Source organism: Poromitra crassiceps (assembly GCF_964638095.1).
Source record: "Poromitra crassiceps genome assembly, chromosome: 11".
NCBI classification, from domain to species: Eukaryota; Metazoa; Chordata; class Actinopteri; order Beryciformes; family Melamphaidae; genus Poromitra; species Poromitra crassiceps.
In genome coordinates this window covers 42,670,448-42,693,692 of record NC_139643.1, presented here as the reverse complement: position 1 = coordinate 42,693,692, position 23,245 = coordinate 42,670,448, and the positions used below count along the sequence as shown (strand labels likewise).

Sequence of the window (23,245 nt, the reverse complement as noted above, 5' to 3'; positions counted from 1 at the left end):
TCTCAGAAACAGAAACAGCTAGTGTGCAGTGTGCGTTGTCAGCACATGCAAAATGTGAGGAGGTCATGCAACAGGTGTAAAATGCAAACAGAATTCACAGATTAAAATGTTTTAATATGCATGTTCAACAGGGCTGGGCGGTAATTATCGTCTTTCAGTGGAATCATATCATGATATTAAGATATGTCATGACACATTTCTGCTGTCTAAATTGATGATTAGCACATTTTACTTATAAACTCATAAAATTAGGTATGGTAGGAATATTATTTGAATATTTCAGCTTAGTTTGACATCACCTAACATTACCATTCGGTTCAATGAGATGAGCATTAATTTGTTTATTTAAGATGATTTCGCATAAATTAACCATATTGTGATATATACATGTATAGAGAAAAATCCTCATGATATTGATTTCATCCATATCGCCCAGCCCTAAGTTCAATACCATTCATGCTGTAAGGTCAAATTATTTTGGCGTCAAGTAACTGTACATATCGATTCCTTTTTCCTCGATCGCTTTTGTGGAACCAGAGTGTAACCAGTGTCTCATGTTCACCATGAGCTTCCGTAATACTTTCTTTGAAACGTTGCAGTTTGCTATTTCAGGTACTGGCATGCTAACCCTTCAAGGTTGAAATAAATGGCCCTCAGAGAAAAAGCAGCAAACATCTCTAGCATCAGCTGTCTCTATGGAGACCCTCTCTTTCAAAATAGTGTTCAATTTCCCAGCTTATACTAACTATACTAACTTCAAAGCAACCATGTTATCTACAGCATCTTCAATACATTTATAAATTATTCCTACCATGTCAGTCAGTGTCCATGCCCAGTGTCCGTCTACTTCATATTATTCTCTGATTTTTATTTTATTTTTTTACCTGGATCAGCTTGGTATAAAAGTGGGCAGAAATTTCAAAACTTCAATATTTCACATTAGATTAAAAAGAAAGAAAAAGCACTCAATTTCACTTTACATAAAAGACCAAGACAAAAAGGAATTTGTGAAAGGGAAAATAAAAATAAAAACCAGAGGGGAAGGGAATTGTTAGTTTCAGCTTTGGAATAATACAAAATCTTTCCACAACATTTTTTCTTTCGTTTGAAAAGATATCCAGTAAGAATATATAGAGAGACTATATATATACTGTATATATTCATGTGTATATTTGTGTGTGGTCATATATATATATACGTCATTGTTTAACCTATCTAACCACTAGTTTCAGAGCACCCATTTCCCCATCAAGCACCCCGTCTGTACGACGGGCTCCGGCATGCCTAGAGGTCAGAGGTGAGGGATGTTAGCGTCATACACAGTCAGCAATACACGGCACTATTTACAGCCACGTAAAACAAGCAGGCTAGGAGAGGCATTCCTCTGGTGGCGATTCCACAGAATCGTACGACATCTTTAGTTGTATTTCCAATGTTGCCATGCAGAGTTACCTTAACACTGGCAGGCTGAAAAGGGAGGGAGGATACTCGAGTGAACCGATATATTGTGTTTCTAGCATTAGCTTCTCTTCAGGCAAAGCTGGTTCGCATCGCAGCGCTTGTACTCAATATTCAAAGTGCCACGGATGCCCCCCCCCCCCTCCCTGCTCTTTTCCCGTTCAATCTCTCTGCAGCAAGGCAGAGTGCCAAGCATACGTAGGATAGGATGTTCTTCTATTCGTGTGAAGCCAAACCGGAAGTTGGTGGACAGGTACTGTAGACAGTCGTCTGTGTTAGTAGAAGCAGGGGGACAGTTAGAGCAAGCGGAAGTGGCCAGAGTGGAGGGAGAAGGAGAAGAATGATCACAATGGTCTGTCATTAACGGCAAGATTTACATTAAAAATAAATAAATTAAAAGGTGCCCCTCTCAGCTGCATTTTAAGACAGGCCGCAACTCCTCTACAGCCCAATCTAACAGAATCAAGACCAAAGAAGAGAGAGAGAGCGAGAGAGAGAGAGAGAATATTTAGAGAGTGTGAGGGGAAAAAGAAAATTAGTTGAAAGGAATCAAAGAGAGAGAGGGCATTTTAGCATTATTATTCCACAATGAGGGGAAGCATTTTCCATCTCCCTCCTGTTCCCTTTAGGGGGCGCCCTCATTCGCGGGAGCGTCCCACAATCGCCAGGATGTAGAGGAAGATGTTGATGATGTCGGTGTAGAGGTTGAGGGCAGCGAAAATGTATTCCTCCGGACTCAGGGACAGCTTCTTGTTGCCCAGGAGAAGCTGGGTGTCTACAGCCAAAAACTGTGGAGACGAAACAAGGATGGAGTTAATCATTTTTTACACACAGTATCTAAGCTGAGTGAGGTGGCTGATGCTGTCAGATGCAGTGGCAACACCCATCAAAAGAGCCACATTATGCATCTGACAGGCTATAATATACAGGGAACATAGATTGGCCATTATACCTTTAACCAGCAATATTGTTTTCATGTTCATGATGCATTTCTTCCATAGCTGAATATGCAATCTACTAAATATGGAATCAAAATGTTCATATACGACAAACAGGATGAGGTAAATTCCCAGTCCTGTTCAAGTCAAGCTTGTCATCTAAATGTCTCACAAGTTTCGTATGTATTATGGTCCTTAGGCTGTGAGACAACATGAAGGCCAGAGCCGACTGAATGGTTCCAGGCATTTGTAGCATTACTCAGATTTTTTCCTTCCTGTTTCTCTAACTCAGCACCCCTCTTCTCCATCTATTATGCCCATGTCTTTCGACGCCGTCGAGTTCAGTGGAGCAGTTTCTCCAGCGATGCACCAAAAGTTGTTCTTTACTCATCAACTACTCCATATTTTCACATTTCCTTTTTGTCCTCCTTTGTTCAGATGTTCATCTGGTGACCTCTAATCTTCATGGGGTCTCCTCCCTCTTCTCTTCTGTTCGTCTCAAACTCCAATTTTCCAGCCATTTGGCTCACATCATTTTAATAGTTTCTTTTTTGACAACTGCGTCGTCCCCGAGTTTGGCTCTCATAATGCATGGTCAAACATTCAGTTAGATCATGATTACAAGGTTAGTCTTCCACTTTCCTTCTGCTAAGCATGAATCGTTTTCCTTCCCTTGATTGTGGGAGATTGACTCTTCTGCAGATGAAATTATCCCTTATTGAGCCCACTGGGGCTCGCAGAGAGGTGGAAAACCTTCTGTATGCCAGTGGTGATGTGTGCTTTAGTCTCCAGACTACATTACCACACAAATCTCAAAATGACCCAATTGGCAAATCCAGTCGTTTATAGGTTTAAACCTTTAATCACATGATGTAGTCACGCTCTAGTAATAAAATGATCATGTGATCAATTCCGTCGTGTTGCTTTGACATTCCAGTGCAATAACTAAAACCCGAAGACAGGCAAGAGCCACTGAACTCCTTGATAGGAAACCAGGTGTGAGTATGAAACTTACGCAGGTGAAGAGGAGGGCCCCCAGTGAGGCATAGACGATGTGCAGGATCCTGTGGCGGATGAAGATGCAGAGGATGGAGAAGAGCAGCAGCACGATCAGGCCCACAAACAGCACGCCCCGACAGGAAGTGAAGTCATACTTGCTCTGTGGTGGGGAAGTTTAGGTTGAGACACAAAGAATTAGGGAAAGGGACTGAGGCTACGTCCACACTAGAGCTGGGCAATATAATCGATATGGCAATATATCGCGATATTTTATTTCCCGATACTGTATCGATACTTGGACGCCAAGTATCGCGATATAAAAAAATAAAAAAAATGTTTGCAGGCCATGCCATGCCAGGCCTCTGCATCTGGTGATTCCCACCCCTAATCGATACTGTATCGATATTTCCCAAATCGATGCATTCAGTAACACTCAACACTCAGTAGTTTTGACTACCGTAAATTTGTCCACTAACTTATCAGTATAAAGTGATGTACATATTATTACACTACCTGGGTGGTACACAGTGTGTTGTATCTTTAGCTCTATTATTTAATTTTGAGTAAATTCTGTAGAATATCGCAATATATCGCAATATGTATCGCATCGCAATATATCGTGATACAATCGTATCGTGACCCAAGTATCGTAATACGTATCGTATCGTGAGATCCTTGCCAATACCCAGCCCTAGTCCACACGCATACGGATATTTTTGAAAACACATTTCCCCCCCTCCTCCGTAAAAAAGATTCCTGTCCACGTGTTTTTCGAAAATTTCTGTCCACACGACAACTCAAAAACAATTAAAACACCATTATTTATTTATTTGTGTGTGTGTGTGTGTGTGTGTGTGTGTGTGTGTGTGTGTGTGTGAGTGAGTGTGAGAGAGAGAGAGAGAGAGAGAGAGAGAAACATGTTTGACATCTACTACTCTTTAGGACTTCCGTGGATGAAAGTGAAAGACACTTTTGATCATTCATAACCTGCTCTTAGGGTTACGGTTTGAATATTTCATGCTTCAAACCATGAGGGGCTGGGAGGAGCAAGTCGACATGTAAAATTACTCAGAGGGAATAGTGTTTGTCATTTTGTTCCCCCATTACCAACAGCCAGAGAGAAAGACAGAACTGGTGGAAGGTGTTTGTGTGTAGTTATTATAGTGTTCCCAAAAATATTGTATCTCAGTAGTAAGGCACTAGTGAGAAATACACCAATGAGTGAAAAGTGTGACCATATGCCCTGCTCTCCCCTACATAAAGCAATCTTATTTAACCATTCGACTTAATGCCTTGTCACTACTGTATACAAGGTGACCATTAAGACACAGTCAGACACAGTTTCTGGGTTGACTTGTTTTACTGCCTTGCTGTGTGCCAGGGTGAGACCTAGCCAACTGAAACTACGACTCTTCGTCAGTTCGTCCCAGGCCTGAGCAAGAGACGCAGTGGCCCTGTGAAGAGGCTCTTGGTTATGGGCCCCCTGAGCTCTTGGGCCCCTGGGCCCGGCAGGCCCGTTTGGTAATACATCCCTGCTCACGTTGTGTTGAAAAGTGGGTGGGTGGTGACATGTCCCCATTGTAAATGACACCTATGGCCACACCACAATTTGGAGGTTTGGGGTTTGAACCTCAATGAAAGCTTGGACTTTGAAGAACTTCTCAAGTGAAGACTGAAAAGCTCTGACAGAAATGACTTAACCTTGTGAGCCTCAGTGGCTCTCAGAGTTTGACAAGCTGCGTGACAGTTTTGAGCTTGTAGGTTTGAGCCTCTTTTAGAGAGTTTGAAAGTGGACACGCAGACAAAAGGCTAAAAAGCTCTGAGAAACCTTAACACGTGTGACCCAGTGGCTCAGAGAGTTGGATTACTGCCCAGCGGTATTGAGATTGTGATGGAGTTGTCGACCACATAAGAGCACACATGGGCAAAATGCGGCCCCAGACCATCTCAATCCGGTCCTCAAAGGAAAACAAAACAACCCCCAAAAAGTCAATAAAAGACATTTGATTTGTACTACTATGATATCAGGAGATCAATAGGAGAAATTACCAATCACAGCGGGAGAGAGGGTTAAAAATAGAGAGACACCCATGAAAATCTGGAGTGTTTGGCAGTTATGAGTCCAATGTGTGGCCCTTCGGTTACTTTATGTAAGTCAGTATGGCCCTCTGTGGAAAAAAAGAGTTGCCCACCCACCCCTGGTGTAGGTGTTTGTGTACATTTGCATACACTTCTTAACGTGTCTGTACAACATGTTCCTGCGTGCTGACCTGTAGTGAGAAGAGGACCACGGTGAAGCAGACGACGGCGGTGATGCCCACGGCCATGATGACCGTGTCCGTGTCGTAGAAGCTGGCAATCATGCCCACCATGTAGGACAGGCTGAGGGTCAGGATGGACTGTGAGACAGAAAACACACGTTGACCTCATGGATGACGCACACATATTAAGATTCAAGGCACAATATTAAGTTGATCTTTGTAAGGATGCATGCCTTGTTACCTTTGAAGAGTTTCAAAGGATAGTTCACTCTTTTTTTTTTTTACCCCATATTTGCTGTTAAACTTTTCAAGTAATGTTCAACTTTGTGCAGTCAGTATAGTCTAGAAGTTTTAGTAGAGATTTTAAGAAAAAATGTGTCTTCACTGCTAAAGAATTAAAAAATAAATCTGTGTTAGGGGCAGATTCTTCTTACCAATGCAACCAGGTTCCAGGGGTGCTTGCGGCGGAATTCTCCGCAGCAGCTGAGCACGATGAGAGAGACAAAGAAGACGGCGTAGGACACATAGTACGTCCAGGGGTTACGGCGCACAAAGTACTTGGCCTCAGCAACGAAGGTGAAGACGGCAACAAAGGAGAAGGTGACCGACAGCTGCACCGTGAGAACCATGAAGACCTGGTGAGGAGGAGGGAACAAGAGTATTTTTTAGAGAAGACAAAATATATATTCATTATATAGGTATTGTGTTACTCCATGTTATGTTAGTTTGTGTAATATTATAACTTTCTTCTATTTGCTTTATCATCAATATTAGACAGTACAGCCCAATTTCTGCTTCGTCTCTCGACACTTTTGAGGGGAGAATGTTGTTATGTCGCAGACACTGTTATATTTTGTTGCGCACTGTGATTGGCTAGAGAGAGAGTTCCATCAGTGTAGCAGCTAGTAGCTGCTTTCCCTGGTGAAAGCAGACAGCGCTCCGTGTGGGCGGAGGTCTGGAGGAGTGGAACAATTCTGAAAAAGAGGAGCGAGGGGTATACAGATACGAGGGACTTTAGGACTTGGGCAAGATGTTTTTACAGTGTAACTCAGAGGAGTTACGTTGCTCCTCAGACGGCTCAGAGTGAAACCGAGGAGGGGATAGAGACTTTTGCTGGGGGGAGGGGCTCGCTGTTACCGTGGCGACAACTGAAACCTATATATCAATCAATAAATCAATCAGCTTTATTGACGAACTCAAGAGTCCATTAAAAAGCATACATCAAAACACACACAGACACAATAAAAAAATAAATACAAATATATAAATAATATGTAAGGAAGTTTGTGTGCTTGCCTTGTGTGAAGTGTGAAGTTGCCGGATCTTAGGTTAGGGCTAAATAAAGGTTAAATAAATAAAATAAAGGGCTCACGGGCAGTGATCGATTAGAACCACAGAGATGTCTTTCAGGCTAATTTATTGGGAATATCAGGCAGAAGCAGTATACAGAGTGGCATACAGGTTGCAGAAAGGGAACATATCATAGCGAACAACACCTTTTATACCCCCCCACATTCGAGGTATGACATCGTTGGTGATGTCACAACGTCCGGGGAGGTATGACATCATCGATGACCTCATAAAGTCACGTCTGCCATCACAGTCAGCCTAGACCGTCTGATTTCGCTGATGACCTCACAGGGGAAACTTTGACATCACCGATGACCTCACGAGGTGAACTCTGACATCATCATCGATGATCATCATTGCATCGTTGGCGCCTTGGTTGGTGGGCGTCATTTGCCCCAAGAACAGGCCTGATGGTGGGCCATTACGGAGCATTTTCTACATAATATATAAATAAAAAACGGTGTGTGACTCTTAATTCTGGAGCGCCCTACCATAAATTAAGCTTAGGAGAGCGTCCTAGCTTCAGAAGATGACAGGAGGTGTGTGACTATGGCTGGCTGGTGTGTGTGTGTGTGTGTGTGCGTGTGTGTGTGTGTGTGTGTGTGTGCGTGTGTCTGTGTGTCTGTGTGTGTGTGTGTTGTGGGGGTGGGTAAACATGCGTTTATCTCGGATATCTCCCAACCTTTCTGATGAAAGCTTGTCGGATAGTCTTGTCCTCAAAGCCAGAGCAGGTGAACTCCTCATTGTCGTAGTAAGATGGAGGCCCACCTCCATCACCATGGTAACCAGGGCTGCCCATAGGCTCTGGAGAACAACAGGAAGACAACTGAGTGTGAAAATAACCAGCATCCGGCAACACCTGGGCTAAACAAATGGATAAGGACTTGTGTCCATATAGCTTCTTTTTCTCAGCTCCAGCGCCCATCATCCCAGCGATCATAAAGGCAGTATGGATTATACCGGATATGTATTGTAAATATCTGCCCTCTGGTAAGCCTTGCTTGTTCTACAACACTGTATTTTTAGTAATGTTACTGCTAGAAGTGCTAACGTTACATTAACTAGGTGGTTAGTGCAGCTGGTAAACTACAGTAGCAGCAGGCGTTATCATCTGTTTCTCCTGAAAAAAAAAAAAAAAAAAAAAAAAAACGCTCCAGGCAGCGCTTTTTCCACGCCAGGAAGATGCTGACAGGCGCCATGTTGACACGTGTGTGGGGTGTTCTTCAGCACACTCTGATTGAAGCATTGATCATCTTATTGATCAGTGTGTTGCAGTCTAAAATGTATCCACCAATTGTTTTTCTCTCTGATCTTATGAGAGACTGACTAGTCCGGCGGTTCCCAACCTTTTCCCACTCGTGGCCCACTTGAAAATCTCAAAAGTGTTCACGGCACACATCCGACCGTAAACAGTACGGAGGGCAAATAATGCCTTCTCAGAGCACTTTTTAATTTGGCTTTGGCGTATGGTATGAACAAAGGCTAAAAGTGGGGGCTGTCTGCAGTAGGCTAATTAACGATAATAATTGATTACAAATTAAATAACGGCATCATTCAACGATGGAGAAATGCATTCTCATACATATTAATAATAACTAGACAAACCTGGACTAGACAAACCTCAACAGCTTTTCTTTGGGCAATTACATGCTTTTAGTGTGGAAACACAACTAGAGAGAAAATTCACCAGTGCTTTTTATTTTTACATGGAACATTTAGATGGGTTTTATGGGACAGAGTGAGTGAGTTTTCTAACAGCAATAAACTATACCTGGCATCATTAGCAAGCTGAGCACACTGGTTTTAGTCCATTTGGACGACTAGTGAATCAACAAATAGAGTCCATGATGTCTTTGCTCATAAAAAAAAACATGCAAATATAGAGTACAGATCTCTGGCTGTCACCATTCATTGCCCTTAGCCTTGTGATACACGTTCCAGTGTGTAACGTATAACGCACGTAACGTATAACGGACACTTTACACCACACTTCTTATTGTATACATTGTAAATAGCAGTCAATTTGTTTAAATGTACCTCTGTCAGTGTCAACTCACGGACCTTGTCTGTTTTAGCTTGTACGCATACCTTTTGTTTCTGTGTAAGTACACTGAGCGCAACCAAAACCGGAGTCCAATTCCTTGTATGTCTACATACATGGCCAATAAAACTGATTCTGATGCTGTAGTAGTATGAGAGAAATTTTCATCACTGATAAGATGCAGGTCCTGTGCGAAGAAAGGCTACTCAAAAAGGACCCACTTTGTAAATGTCCCAAAGGCTCATCAGTCTCAAACTCTGTGTCAAAGCACTCACCACTGGGGCCTCCAACAAAGCCTTGCTGTGGGACTCCCTGCTGGTACGGCCCCTGAGGATAGGGCCCCTGTGCGTAGGGCGCTTGAGGGTAAGCCATCTGCGGGAAGGGAGCTGCTGGACCAAACCCCGGCCCTGCCTGCGGGTAGGCCGGCTGCCCGTAGCCAGCTGCCGGTGGGTAAGGTCCCCCGGGGGCCTGGCTGTAGTTGGGAGGGGCCGGGGGCACGCCGAAACCTGGCTGAGGGGGTCCGTAGACGTTGTTATGGAGGGGGTTGCTCTCACCCATAATAGGGAAGCTACTTTTGTCCTGAGACATGGTGAGGAGGAAGGATCACTGTACTCCGCCCTGGAACAATCTATGGAACACAGAGAAGAAGAAGGATCATTAGTTTGTCTTAAAGAACAACAACAACAACACACATCCACCACACCGTGTATGAAATGTTCACACAGAGGATGCTGCTAATAATGACCGTGACCTCAACTACAACATCTTAGCACAGTTATGGTCAAATGTAGAAAAATATCAATGATTCCCCCCTTTACCAAATCTCAGATGTCCCACAAGAAAGCAGAACAAAGGGAAAGTATTTGAAGATATATGCTATGCTAAGTAATGACACGACACGCTCTTGGCCAAACTGGCTAAGTCACAAACAACGCATCTGCCTGATTAAAAACGTGACAAGCAATCGAACAATGCAACAAAGAGAAAGAGAAGGAATAGAGATGAAGTAGAGTTACAATAGTCTGCCTTCCTGTTTAGAACTATATTCATCTTCAAATTACCCCTGATATAGTTTGACCTTTCTCTTTGGTATATGGACACTGAACACAGTTGCCATTCACTCACTACATAACAGACAGAAATAAAACATTGGTCTTCTTAATGAGGTCTCAGTGGATCTTAGTACGATTAGTATGATGGTGTTATGTTTAGGATTCAAACCTATCTGAGGAGAGGGAGGGGGGAATAGGAGCAATTGACTGTCATCACTGGCTATCCAGAGAAAACACCTCGCCACAGCCAATGGCTGCTGAGGACAGCATGATCTAGGAGGACCCAGTGGATTTAGGCATGGAGTTGAAAGGGGGAACGGGGGACGGGACAGCAAACGTGTCATTGGCAGGAACCGCAGTCCCTGGAAAAAGCTGACTGCTGTTTCAATTAAGGAACAGCAATCCAAAATAACACTCTCCAAACACCCGGGCCTGCATAACTGATAACACAAAATGTGTTTTTGTACTTCAAATATTAGATCAGCTAATGGGAAATCATTGTGTGTCCACATAAGTCTTATTCTAGCCTTAAACTTCAACGAGTTACTGTAGGCAGCATCGCTTGAGAAAATGGTGAACGAGGAGGGACAAATAATTGCAAAGAAAGTGCACTGAATTCTAGTGCCCTCTAACTGAAATGATGAGCGATGGCACAAATCCAAATAATGTTGCGTCTGTTAGATGGCGCGAGACATGATGGCCATTTTGAAACAATGTTGCGGATTCTGAATGTTTCCGTGCATGATCTCTTTACACTCTCTTTACTCTAGATCAGCTTCACGACCCCCCAACACCAGGCTCCTGCAAGACAGGGCCAGGAGGGTGGAAGGGTCGTCATACTTTCAGATGTTTTATGCAACCCATGACCAATAATACATTATCTTTTTTGCTGGGGACCCCATGCAACCCCCTCCAAGACCCCTGACCCCACTTTGAGAACCACTGACTGCTCTAGGAAGATTGGTGTACTGTCTGGTGATTTAAAGTGAACAGTGTGAAGAGCATATAGTCGCAACTTCTCGCAGGTTGAGAGGCTGGTTCTGTCCAATCTCAACCCTGACCCCAACCTCGACCCATCACAGTATCACATGCAGAGCAAACCGCTCAGTGGATGATGCAGTTAACCTCAGCCTGAATTATACCCTGGATCATCTGGAAACTACCGGTTCCTATGTGACGGGCCCTACACGTACACACCGCCCGCAATAAACTCGCATCTACTCGCACTCGCACAGTCAGCCCTGCCCCGCTGCTACAGCGTGGTTGGCTGCCTTGCTGTATTTCCGTCTTCAATTGGTCGATTTGGAAATGCCCCTCCTTCCCTCGCTGCCATCTTGTCGCTCACCAGCTTGCAAAGCATGCTGGGATACCTGGCGTCAGGACATCGCAGGCGACAAGACGAGAGGAGGGGCCAAAACCGAAATAGACCAATTGAAGACGGAAATACAGCAATGCAGCCAAGCAAGCTGCAGCAGCGGGGCAGGGCTTGACAGGGTGAGTGCGAGCACATGCGAGTTTATCGCCGATGCTCGCGTTTGGTGAGAAGGGGGTCTGAGACTTCCGTTTGTGTACTTCAATTGCGCACTGATCACTGATCTCCTCACCAAGAGGACACACACAACATGTGCGGCTGGGTCCCCCCCGGTCTGATCCCCGTGTCACCAACATAGGGGCACGGGCACCTCAAGGCTGTGTGCCTTCTTCCTTCTTCCTGTACCTGCTGTACGCCAACGACTGCATCTCCAGCAACCCTGCCTTCAGGCTGATCACGTATGCTTGACGACACAACATGGTGGGCCTCATGTTGCTTTTGCTACCACATCGTTTATATTTAGGCGTGTCCGATGTTCGATCATGTCCTGAGCCTGTCTTGTTTTATGTCCTCTGTGCTTTTACCATGTCCATTTATGCTGATTTGCCAAGACAAACTCCTGTGTCTCCCTGTGATACTGATACATTTGGCAAATAAAGTGATTCTGATTCTAAAGTCGTACACACATACTGTACTCGGAGAGGACGTGAAGGAGGGAGGGAGGGATGGAGAGAGAGAGAGAGAGAGAGAGAGGTAAGACAAACATGTTTTTTTTCTTTCTAAAAGCTTATAGTTTACCAGTGCTGACAGCGTTGCCATGGACGCAGGTGCTGCCTTGGTAACTGAAACTGAATGCATTATTAATCTGCCTCGCTTCAGTAAAGAGACTTGAGACACACTGGTCACTACTGCAGTGTCCCTTCCCTACCAGGCCACCACACAAACACACACACCCCCCCAGTAAACAGGTTTCTGTGTAGGGATGAGCATCAATAATCGAAAATCGGTAATTGATCGTTAAGGAATCATGTCGATCATGTGGAATTTGTTTATCAATTATTTGCACTACTATATGATGCTAGTGCAAACATCAAAAATGCGGGATACAGAGCTGTGCACTTGAAAAGAGAGATCACACTGCAAGTCCCATTTAGAAGGTTGATTTGTGCATCTCGTAAAGCCATAACATCCCCTAGAGGACAACTTCTGCTGAGGAGAGGAGCAAAACCATTTCCCCTAATTGCTGACTTCAAAGGAAGAGCTGCAGCAGGCAGCAGATTAGGTTGAAAGTGGTGTAGGTAGGCCAGTTCTATGTAAACTCAGTATTTCAATCAGTCAATCAATCAATTTTATATTTATATAGTGCCAAATCATAAGAGTTACCTGAAGGCACTTTACAAATAAGCAGGTAGAAGACCAGATTCTTTATTTTAGACCCAACAATTGAAACATTTCTCACATGCACTGGCGATCTTACTACATTCACTAGATTTACTCCAGTTACTATAATTGAGTAGCTTTTTGTGTACTTGTACTTTTGAGTCCAAATCAGCTATTTTGTTTGAAGTAATGTACTTTACTTTAGAGTAAAACACATTCAAAGTTTCCCCAAGATTTCTATGAACTGTCTGTGCACCAGAAACTGTTGACCCTTGCTAACTGCCAGTGTTGCCAAATTGTTTCCAAGGAAAGTAACTATTGGCTAATCAAAGATTTGATAGAAGCCGCCAAGATGACCTCATCCCAATGGAGGGAGGGGGGTTACGCTGTGTGTGGGAAGCTCTGTGATGTGATCTTCAGACCCTCTGGAAGGACCAAGAAGCCAGAAGTTGAATGACGAATGTGAACGAGAATACATTGGTGTTTAATCACAAAGGAGATGGAAACGGATGAGTTCATTAGAAAACACCTCTGCAGATGTAAAGCCAACTGAAACCCCATCAGATTTGACTCAAGTTGAGGATGAACTTGAAGAAAATGAGAAGAAGAACCTAGTTTTGAGGTTTATATACAGTATGTTTGTGTACTTATTGCATAGGAGAGATAATATACCCCGCCCCCCAAAAAAGTAACTAAGTAACTTTTACTCCAGTCTGAGTACATTTTAAATAAGCTTACTTTTTACTTTTACTCAAGTAGATTTTTACACCAGTAATTTCACTTCTACTTAAGTAAAATGTCATCAAAGTAACAGTACTTCTACTAGAGTAGATCTTTTGGGTACTCTTTCCACCCCTGGCGAAAAAGACCCCTTTAACAGGGACGAGAACCTTGAGCAGACCTGGCTCTTGGTTTCCTCTAGGAGTTTTCTTTTAGCAGTGGGGGGGAAGGGTTTCGTTGTACCTGGATCATGTGCGTGTAGAGTACGCCAGGCCGGCGGTCAGAGAATTGCACAGATTTACTTTTCTATAACAGTATGTGCTTTTGCACCATTTATTTCTCTTTGAAATAAATGTTATTTAATGTAATGTTTGTTCGGCATCTGTAACTTTGTGCTGCTTTTTTTGGCCAGGTCCCCCAAAAACAAATTATTATTATTATGATTATTATATTATTATTATATCATCAATCAAAGTAGGCATCGAGAGGCAGATCACATCACTACAGCATCAGATCACATCACTACAGCATCAGATCACATCACTATAAATAGCATCAGATCACATCACTATAAATAGCATCAGATCACATCACTATAGGATCAGATCACATCACTATAGCATTCAGATCACATCACTACAGCATCAGATCACATCACTATAGCATCAGATCACATCACTATAGCATCAGATCACATCACTACAGCATCAGATCACATCACTATAGCATCAGATCACATCACTATAGCATCAGATCACATCACTATAGCATTCAGATCACATCACTACAGCATCAGATCACATCACTATAGCATCAGATCACATCACTACAGCATCAGATCACATCACTATAGCATCAGATCACATCACTACAGCATCAGATCACATCACTATAGCATCAGATCACATCACTATAGCATCAGATCACATCACTATAGCATCAGATCACATCACTACAGCATCAGATCACATCACTATAGCATCAGATCACATCACTATAGCATCAGATCACATCACTATAGCATCAGATCACATCACTACAGCATCAGATCACATCACTACAGCATCAGATCACATCACTACAGCATCAGATCACATCACTATAGCATCAGATCACATCACTACAGCATCAGATCACATCACTATAGCATCAGATCACATCACTATAGCATCAGATCACATCACTACAGCATCAGATCACATCACTACAGCATCAGATCACATCACTACAGCATCAGATCACATCACTATAGCATCAGATCACATCACTACAGCATCAGACCACATCACTATAGCATCAGATCACATAACTACAGCATCAGATCACATAACTATAAATAGCATCAGATCACATAACTATAAATAGCATCAGATCACATCACTATAAATAGCATCAGATCACATCACTACAGCATCAGATCACATCACTATAGCATCAGATCACATCACTACAGCATCAGATCACATCACTACAGCATCAGACCACATCACTACAGCATCAGATCACATCACTATAGCATTCAGACCACATCACTACAGCATCAGATCACATCACTATAGCATCAGATCACATCACTACAGCATCAGATCACATCACTATACAGCCATCTCTCTTCTCCTCTCTTTCCAGGCCACACACTGAATAACAGAGAGCACATTATGCAACATTGCCCCACTTCCCCGTGGCAAAGCCATGCAGAGCGTGCCCTCCTGTCCTGACCCCTGTCTGTCCGTCACTAGGTCAGTGCGGCGTGAAACTAGAACATGGCCGCTGCTGGCTCTCTGCTTTATAATGACAGTCGTCTCCATTAAGATCATAACAGATTACAATCATTATCTCTGGAGCCAAATCCCACCGGGCTTTCCGGACAACAATGGCTGTGTGGGAGGAGGAGGCATGCTGCACAGGCAGTACAGCAGCAGTTCACAGTAGATCAACTCTTTGTAGTATATCCATCTGTCCGTCAGTAAATAGTCAGGGCTGTCCTCGACTCACAATTCTGTCAGTCGACTCGGATTTGACTGTCCAATATGAATATTCGACTATTCTATTTAAAAAAACATGTTTTTTTTTTAATAGAATATCTTCAGTGATTATTTCAACGACATTAACAGTCAATGCAACAGAGTGATGGGGACATATTTTTGAGCATTTAAAAATCAATAAGAGACTCATATATGATCATGACAGATTTTAATTACCGATGTCGGGCTGTTGGATAATGGATTTGTCTGAATAATGAGACAGGCAGGACACATGCATTTCTTTTTTAAATTAAGCTCTTATAGTCTATTTTTGATGTCACCTTTTAAACGTTAAAACATGGAGCCTACATGAATAAACAAATGAAACTGTAAAATAAGACATTGCCGCTGCTTTGAAATGACATCTCCAATGCCTAGGGCTAGTCTATACAGTTCTTTAGCCTATTTCTCAAAAACGAATAGGCCTAAATAAATCTAAACAAGAATAATTAACACATGTAATTAAAGTCAAACTGAACCCGTAGTGGCGTGTGGTTTGGAGTCTGTTTCAGACTGAAAACATAACTTGTCTGAGATGACAGGTTGAGAGGCGGGTCATAGTAGCATGTCAATGATTTGATTTGACAATTCTGGGGACTGGCTTTGGCCTTGGCCAATCCTGGCATGTTCCAACCCCAAATCTAGTGGGATTCAGCGTGTTGTCGTGCTACGCGAGTGGGATCCGCTGAGTACCAGGCAGCCAGCTACTTCTGTGTGGAACAAGTGGACAATCCGATGTATGGGTGCTGCCCGCCCGCCTGGAATATCCGAGGGGCGACCCCTGACAACCAGGCTCTCAGGCGCGCGCCATTATCGCTATTGCGGTAAATACAATATTCCTGGAATGCGAGTTTTAACGAGCCAGTTACATTTCTTTGCATTCTCAGACATTACCGTTTGATTTATTTAGTATTTTCCCTACAATTAGCCAAGTTAGTAGTTAGTTTATGAGCTAGAAATTCTGCCAGATGACAGGCACTAGGCGCCATTTTCTCCTTCATTTGGAAGAGAAAATTATCCTGAAATGAAGATTTGATTGACAGCTGCCATGTCGTGATATGATTGGTTGAAATGGGGTAGAAATTTGATAGTACTACTAGCCTAGGTGACATCAGCAAACTGTAGATTACTGTTATGAATGAAATCTTGAAAAAGGAACTTTTGATGTGAAAAAGTGTGAAAAACTAAAGAAATTAGATTTTTGTGATTTTTTGGGGCATACATTACTAAATAGGTGCACTGCATACCCAGGTATTTGAACTAAAATAAAATAAAATAAAAGTCATTTTTGGGTTCAGCTCAACTTTAAGATTGGAATTTGGATGGGGAAAAAACGACTGCTCGACTTGAGGAATCTCCGTCGACTCACAGGTCTCTCGACTGATGATTCGACCAATCAACTTTTAGAGGACAGCCCTATAAATAGTAAATAGCTGCTCCTTTGATAGTCCCGGTTTAAAGAAGGGAAGGGAGGGACCACCCCCCTCATTTCATCAGAACGGTCGGGCTTCAATAGTTCTGACATAAGGAGACTTTTATTTGCTCATGTCGCACTGGCTGGGGAGACATCTGTGAACTCAACAAACCCAGGGATGGAACTGTGAATAACTCCAGTCCTCGACTAATCCGGGGATTTGTTTGCCGCCCCATATATACATATATACATATATACTATAAGTCCAATGTACACATGATGATGACAGTAAGCATGACTGTCTGATCACTTATACTGTCATGCATAGTCACACCACAAAGGCCCATTTTGAGCCAGGAGAAACCCTCTCATCATGTGACAAACTGTCAAAGCATGATCAGCTCAATGTACCAACTACCTCAGGATTTCAGGGATTTGCCATTCATATTTTCTGGAGGTACTAGTGAAGGTTGTAGGTGATTTAGTAAGTCACGTTTAACCTTACTGGCATTACAAAGAAACTGGGTTCTTTCTAGAGAATGAATTTTTTGATCATGTTGTTAGTCTGAGCGTAGCTTTTTATCTCCATAAATATATTAGCTACTAGGCTATAATTAGTAGCACACCAGACAATGAGAAATCTGCATAGAATGACAACAGCTAGGTCAATACAGAGAACCGGCTCCTCAAGTATATTGACAAAACAAAAAGTCCCTTTCCATATGTATCATAAGATCTAGGTACCACTGTTCAAACAGACACTCAAAAGAGCAGCTGACTGCCTATTCATGGATGGAAGTCTGAAGCAAATAATTACCAACCCTGTACAGCGTCCTGGCATCCATGGCACACCAATCAAACATTCTCCATCTACTGTCTGTCCTTCTTTAGAATTGTTTTGGGATGTTTGGTGAGATTCAATATGTTCAATCTGTGTCAGCTTGGTCAGTGAGTGTGTGCCATGCTTCCAGACACATATCCATAGCAAAGCAACTCACGCTCACTCACTGGACCAGGCCAGCTCATGTGTATTTTGTAGCCTGATATCACACTCATATGTCAACTCATGACATCTTCAGAAGCAGACTAAACTGCAGGCAAGTGGATTTGTGACATCACAAAATCTCATTGTATAATAAATATGATGTGAAAGTGATGGATTTGTTTGATCAGTGCAGTGTGCCATGGGCAGTTCGTTTTCAAGAACATTCTAAGACAACTGCCAACATCATAAAGTTCTCTGTTGTTGGAGAATGTTTGATTGGTGTGCCATGGGCTTGCCCGGACATTGTCCAGGTTGGTAATTATTTAGCTGACACAGATCTGTCATTTTTTAAATCACAGCAGCAATGCAAAAAGGAAAGAGACACGTATTTCAAAATTTTCAATACTTCATCTTGCAAATTCACAAGGTCAACTAACCATCTCTGAGGCAGAAAGAGTGATGATGGGGTTGGTTTGAGGCACTGTTTGTACAGCTCCACGCGTTAACGTGGGGGAGTTCAAATGCTCTTAGGAGAGGCACCCCGACCCCCCGGCCCTACAGATAAAGACATTGCCACTACCACCGGCTTCTGCTGATGGCTATCGCTCTGGGAATTAGGCTATGGGGGGGGGATTGACTGGGCTAACCAAAAAGCCACCTACCTAACACAATCAGGCTAGCACAATAACTGGACGAGTCCATACAACAAGCTGTGTGCATGACTGAACAACAGCCAAGCAGCCACACAAAGCATTGTGGGGCCTATTATGGAAGTCAACTTGCTTAAATATGATGTAGCCCTATGACGACCACAGTCTCTAAAAAGAGGCAGAGACACACCAAGGCGATAAATCGTTGGCACTAGTCGACTTTTCCCGCGAATCCGCGTCGGGCCGTTGGCGAGAGAAATCACTCTGATTGGCTGGTAGCGAAGTCGTGCGCACACAAAATGCTCCTCTCATTTTCCAACTTTATCTCATTTGATCATTCCAATACAGCACATGGATATTTTCATGACAATGTGCCTTCAGGAAAGTCCTCGGAGCCTCTCGGCGCTGCATGATATCATCCATTATTACAGTAGTGCGGTTTCTCCTTCTTTTTCCACCTCCGCCTCTTCCTTTCTTCCACAAGCAGAAGACCAGACAGGGGCCGACATACGCCAGTGACATTTGCAACAGACATATTGGCTGGAAGTTCTGGAACCAAGCCAACCCGTGACCTACTGGATCGCGAGTGACCATAAAACATTCGGTTTGAGCAAGAGCAAAAAATTACGGGGGGGAATTTTTAATTTTCGAAAGCCACGCCCATTTGACCCGGTTGTGTGGTCGTGTGACGACTTCCGGCTAAGAAAAAGAAAATGGCCGGCTGCTCCAATATCATCTAACTCTGAATTAATTAATAATTTAGCCAATTGTATGTAACATACCAAATAAAAGCAAACGGCAATGTCTAAGAATGCAATGCCATGTAACTGGCTCGTTAATTCGGAAGTGTTAACACGACCCGGAAGAATTTGGCCCACCCCCACGTCTGAACATAAGGTGAATAGGGAAGGTGTGATATTTATTTTAAGACTGTTATTTTTGAAGATAAAATAGTATTTATTCTCGTCAAGCTGCAAACCAAAAGGCCAAGACTCCAGTGAGCGATACAATCAAGATAACAGTGTGGAGCCATTTGGACATTGGCATCGAATGGGAGAACACTTTGCTTTACAGCAGTGCTGACAATTCTGATGAGGAAAATGTGGCAATACTGAGAAATGTGTTTCTAATTCATTATCAGCGATGGTCGATATCAGCTGACACTGAAAGCCAAGAGAGGGGGTTCAGGAGAAAGTAGCAGTCCTTACTTGTTCATGCATGCCAACTTAACCTTCTTGGGACAAAGACAAAATATGTTTGTATAATTGATACTATTTACTTACTATTGAGATTACTATTAGACTATATGAGAAATGCACATTTTAGATTGAAAACCACAAGATGTTCCAAGCGGTTGTTTCCAGCCAGAGAACCTGCTGAATTATTACAAACTTGTTCAAAGCACTCATGTCCAAAGGATCAGATTTTGAGTCCTATTTGAGTCCTTTTCAAAGTCTGAGAATGTGGGCCTCCCCACAGACAAATGTTGGAACCCCCCCCCTTGCTCAACTCATTATGGGATCATAAATATTAATTTGACCCCATAGACACTCAACAGTTGAGCCAAGATAGCCTGATGTTGCTGTTTGACATACTTCAGACTACATCAAATACATAAAAAGGTGTGTCTAAAGGCAATTATTAGTTTCTGACTCTGGGAAAGTGGGAAAAAGGTCAGTCAAATCTCTTTAACAAAATCACACACATTTAGCCTATTCTATAATCATCTCATTTTATAACTTTTTTTTACTTCCATTCACTGAGCCTCCCCTGAAGCTGTCTGGAGCCCCGCCTCCCACTGTGAAAACCCCTGGTCTGGACCACCAAGATAATAGATAAACTTACGCTGTGTTGCGGTCTGTCACTTTGGGCTTCAGCCTGTCTGCCAGCCTATGCAGCAGTCTGGCAGGATATCGTCATCATCATGACACGCCGCGTCAGCAGCAACTCTAGCTATGTCAAACCTGCAGACGTCTCACCTTGTGACAGATGGCTGCACCACAAAGCACCTAAGCGAGGTTAGCCTGTAGCTAGGTTAGCCTATAGCTAGGTTAGCCTTTAGCTCTCACAGAGCAGTGAGAGCACATCATAGGAGTGGGACACTTTAAACACCCCACTAAATCTTTCGATAGAATGTGTAAACAGTTGTCCAGCAAGTTTAGGGTGTGGTGTTGGCAGGCTGGTTCAGCATTATTGTTCCTGTCTGGAGTGGACAATAGCCCACTGTTATTTAAAAATCCAAATCTGACCAAAACAACACAAACGTTTCAAGTTGACAACATAAATATTCTAAATGGACCCTTATTTCCTGTTGCAGTGTTTCCTACACAATAGCTGGCAGGAAATAAACTAGAGTCGAACCGGTTCTCTCTAGCATCAGAATTCCACTGAAACCATCTATGGTTAAAGACCCCCTAAAGTCATGTTTCAAGATGTATCAATACAATGCTTTGAATAATAATTTGTGTCTGATAGTTTTTCCCACAAAAAAGGTTAAATCATCTTGTTAAAATCCTTAAAATGGCTTCCCCTCCTCCTCCCTCATTTAAAAATCCAAAGCAACCATCTAGAACCTAACTAGCCAATCACAACATACAGTACAAAACAACAAATCAACACATTCTCACTCCCAACTCGTGACGACAAGGGTTCCTGACCGATCTGCAGTATATATGAGGAGTTGGAAGTGAGAATGTGTTGGGGCTTTAACTGCTGAATACTGGACAGGGATTTCCCCCAGTTACAGTATTTGTGATGTCACGAATCATGCTTGTTGAAAATCTGCCTTTTCAGTGAACACAGAGAAACTTTCCACTTTCAGCAGACGATTGTGGAAACTGGAACCAGCCTTCTAGTGTCAAGCTCTGCACTGAGACTATTCTGCACAGTGAAGCTCGAAACATCCAACTGAAGAAACTAGTAGAAAACCTGTTTTTTGACTTTAGGGGGTCTTAAAGTAAAAGAGATTTATGCAAGACACTGAAGTTCCTCCTCTCCAATTCTCCGTTCTTTGGATGTTCCTTTGATAGCTAAATGGATGGAATGGAACACACAAACCTGGAGTGGGATGAGGGCCTCATGAGGCCGCTATTTCCATGGCTGCAATAGAGATTCCGTAATCCTGGACTAGGTTCAAGTCTCTCACACAGATGGATGGGGTCACAACGGTAGAAACATCCAACCCTAGCTTATTAGAATTATCCGCCTCACCTCACGCCTCCATTTAATGAGTACACACACGGTATAGTAATATTCTAACCCTACAAAATTACTCAAACATTGGAAATTCAAAATCTTGTCACAATCCACAATCAAGAAATCTACAAGCCAGGGAGTTACATGATGCAACCCAAACTAAAATGCATTACAAGGAAAGCAAACTCATTCATTCCACACTATTCTATCATTCAAATCATGCATGTCCTAGCCTGTCTGCGGAAATGAGAGGAGCAGTTGGCCAGCAGGAGGCCAGCAGGCTAAATAAGGACAAGTAGCCAGGCTCACCCACAAGCACAAGCATTAGGAGTTTACCAATAAAAAATAATATCCAGAACATAACAGCAATAGTATTAATTTTTGGCTCATCGAGCAAAGCATACATTTAGCTATAATCCTGAGACAATTGGCCTACATAACATATTAGTGCCTCTGCTGCACATACATTTGGGGTAATTTATTTCAACTCATTTCTGCCAAAAGTCACATTGTAACAAGTCCAAGTAATGTTAACTCTTGTGTGGAAACAAACTGCATGAGATATACAGTTGAAAGACACATCTGCATAGCCAGGAGGTTTCCATTAGGTGTGTGTAGCCTACTAGGTAGGTCATCACAATACATAACGATCTGCCTCATTTTCATGCTTTTCATTGTACACCTGCAGCACGCTCAATGTTAGGCCTCACTAGTCCCGTAATGCGACAACCGAAACCGTTACATTTAACAAACAATTGTTAATCCCCAAAATAGCCACACAATCGCGCACCATCGTACAGTCGATTGTGGAAAAACTGTCAATGGAGAGACAATTAATAAGATCACTAGCTAGCAAAGATGAATCCATTCATCATTTTTATCTGAAAGAGGACCCCACGCCGCGCCCCCCTCAGGTTTAAAATGCTAAGCTATTTGTCTTCGTTGACATATCGGCAGGCAATTTAGTAACGTTATGACCAACTCAGACCAAGGCATCGACGGTTGTCAACTCATTCTAATGTCAAAATGCATTGTGTACGTAACGTCAATTCAATTGATCTCGCTAGATGGTTAAATTGTTTCCCGTTTGGTTTATGTCCTCACATTATTGTAGTCCTCAACCTGCAGGATGGATACTGGTCGTTGCTAACCAACGCAGCGTGCAGCCAGAGCAGGCTCCCTGCCAGTGCTAGCGTCGCAAACAAGCTTGTTGTTTTATAACGACTGAATTCCTCTACAGTGTTAAAATAACACCAATATTCTCATATTCCAATTCGCATCCTTACCGTTTCCGTTTTTGTGTCGTGTGTCCGGAGTCTTTTAAAATAGTTGGTGAAACAAGCGTTTTCGGATAGCTCCTTGCCTCTGGTCTAAAATCGGTCGGACTCGAACATACTCGAAGTGTGCCGAAAAAGAAACCCGCTGACGTCACCTCACGATGTTGTCACGTGGTGTGTGGGAAATCT

General features: G+C 42.9%; 1 protein-coding gene across 1 annotated transcript; it reads right to left on the bottom strand.

Moving 5' to 3' along the window:
- Nucleotides 1-1,661: 1,661 nt before the first annotated feature.
- Nucleotides 1,662-23,171, bottom strand: grinaa (glutamate receptor, ionotropic, N-methyl D-aspartate-associated protein 1a (glutamate binding)). The gene is made up of 7 exons (XM_083645782.1): nucleotides 23,066-23,171; nucleotides 9,323-9,675; nucleotides 7,689-7,810; nucleotides 6,091-6,291; nucleotides 5,666-5,794; nucleotides 3,412-3,555; nucleotides 1,662-2,246 (listed from the first exon to the last, which is right to left on the bottom strand). Exons 2-7 carry the CDS (start codon nucleotides 9,633-9,635, stop codon nucleotides 2,097-2,099), a joined length of 1,059 nt encoding a protein of 352 aa, XP_083501908.1. The 5' UTR covers nucleotides 9,636-9,675; nucleotides 23,066-23,171; the 3' UTR covers nucleotides 1,662-2,096.
- Between the last annotated feature and the right edge of the window lie 74 nt (nucleotides 23,172-23,245).

Excerpts from the sequence above, each read along its gene's own strand:
- grinaa (XM_083645782.1), bottom strand. The coding sequence starts at position 9,635 with ATGTCTCAGGACAAAAGTAGCTTCCCTATTATGGGTGAGAGCAACCCC. Across the intron at positions 6,292-7,688 it reads GACAAGCTTTCATCAGAAAG|GTCTTCATGGTTCTCACGGT; the intron begins GTTGGGAGATAT and ends CCTCCTCACCAG. Across the intron at positions 2,247-3,411 it reads GGGCCCTCCTCTTCACCTGC|TTTTTGGCTGTAGACACCCA; the intron begins GTAAGTTTCATA and ends TCGTCTCCACAG.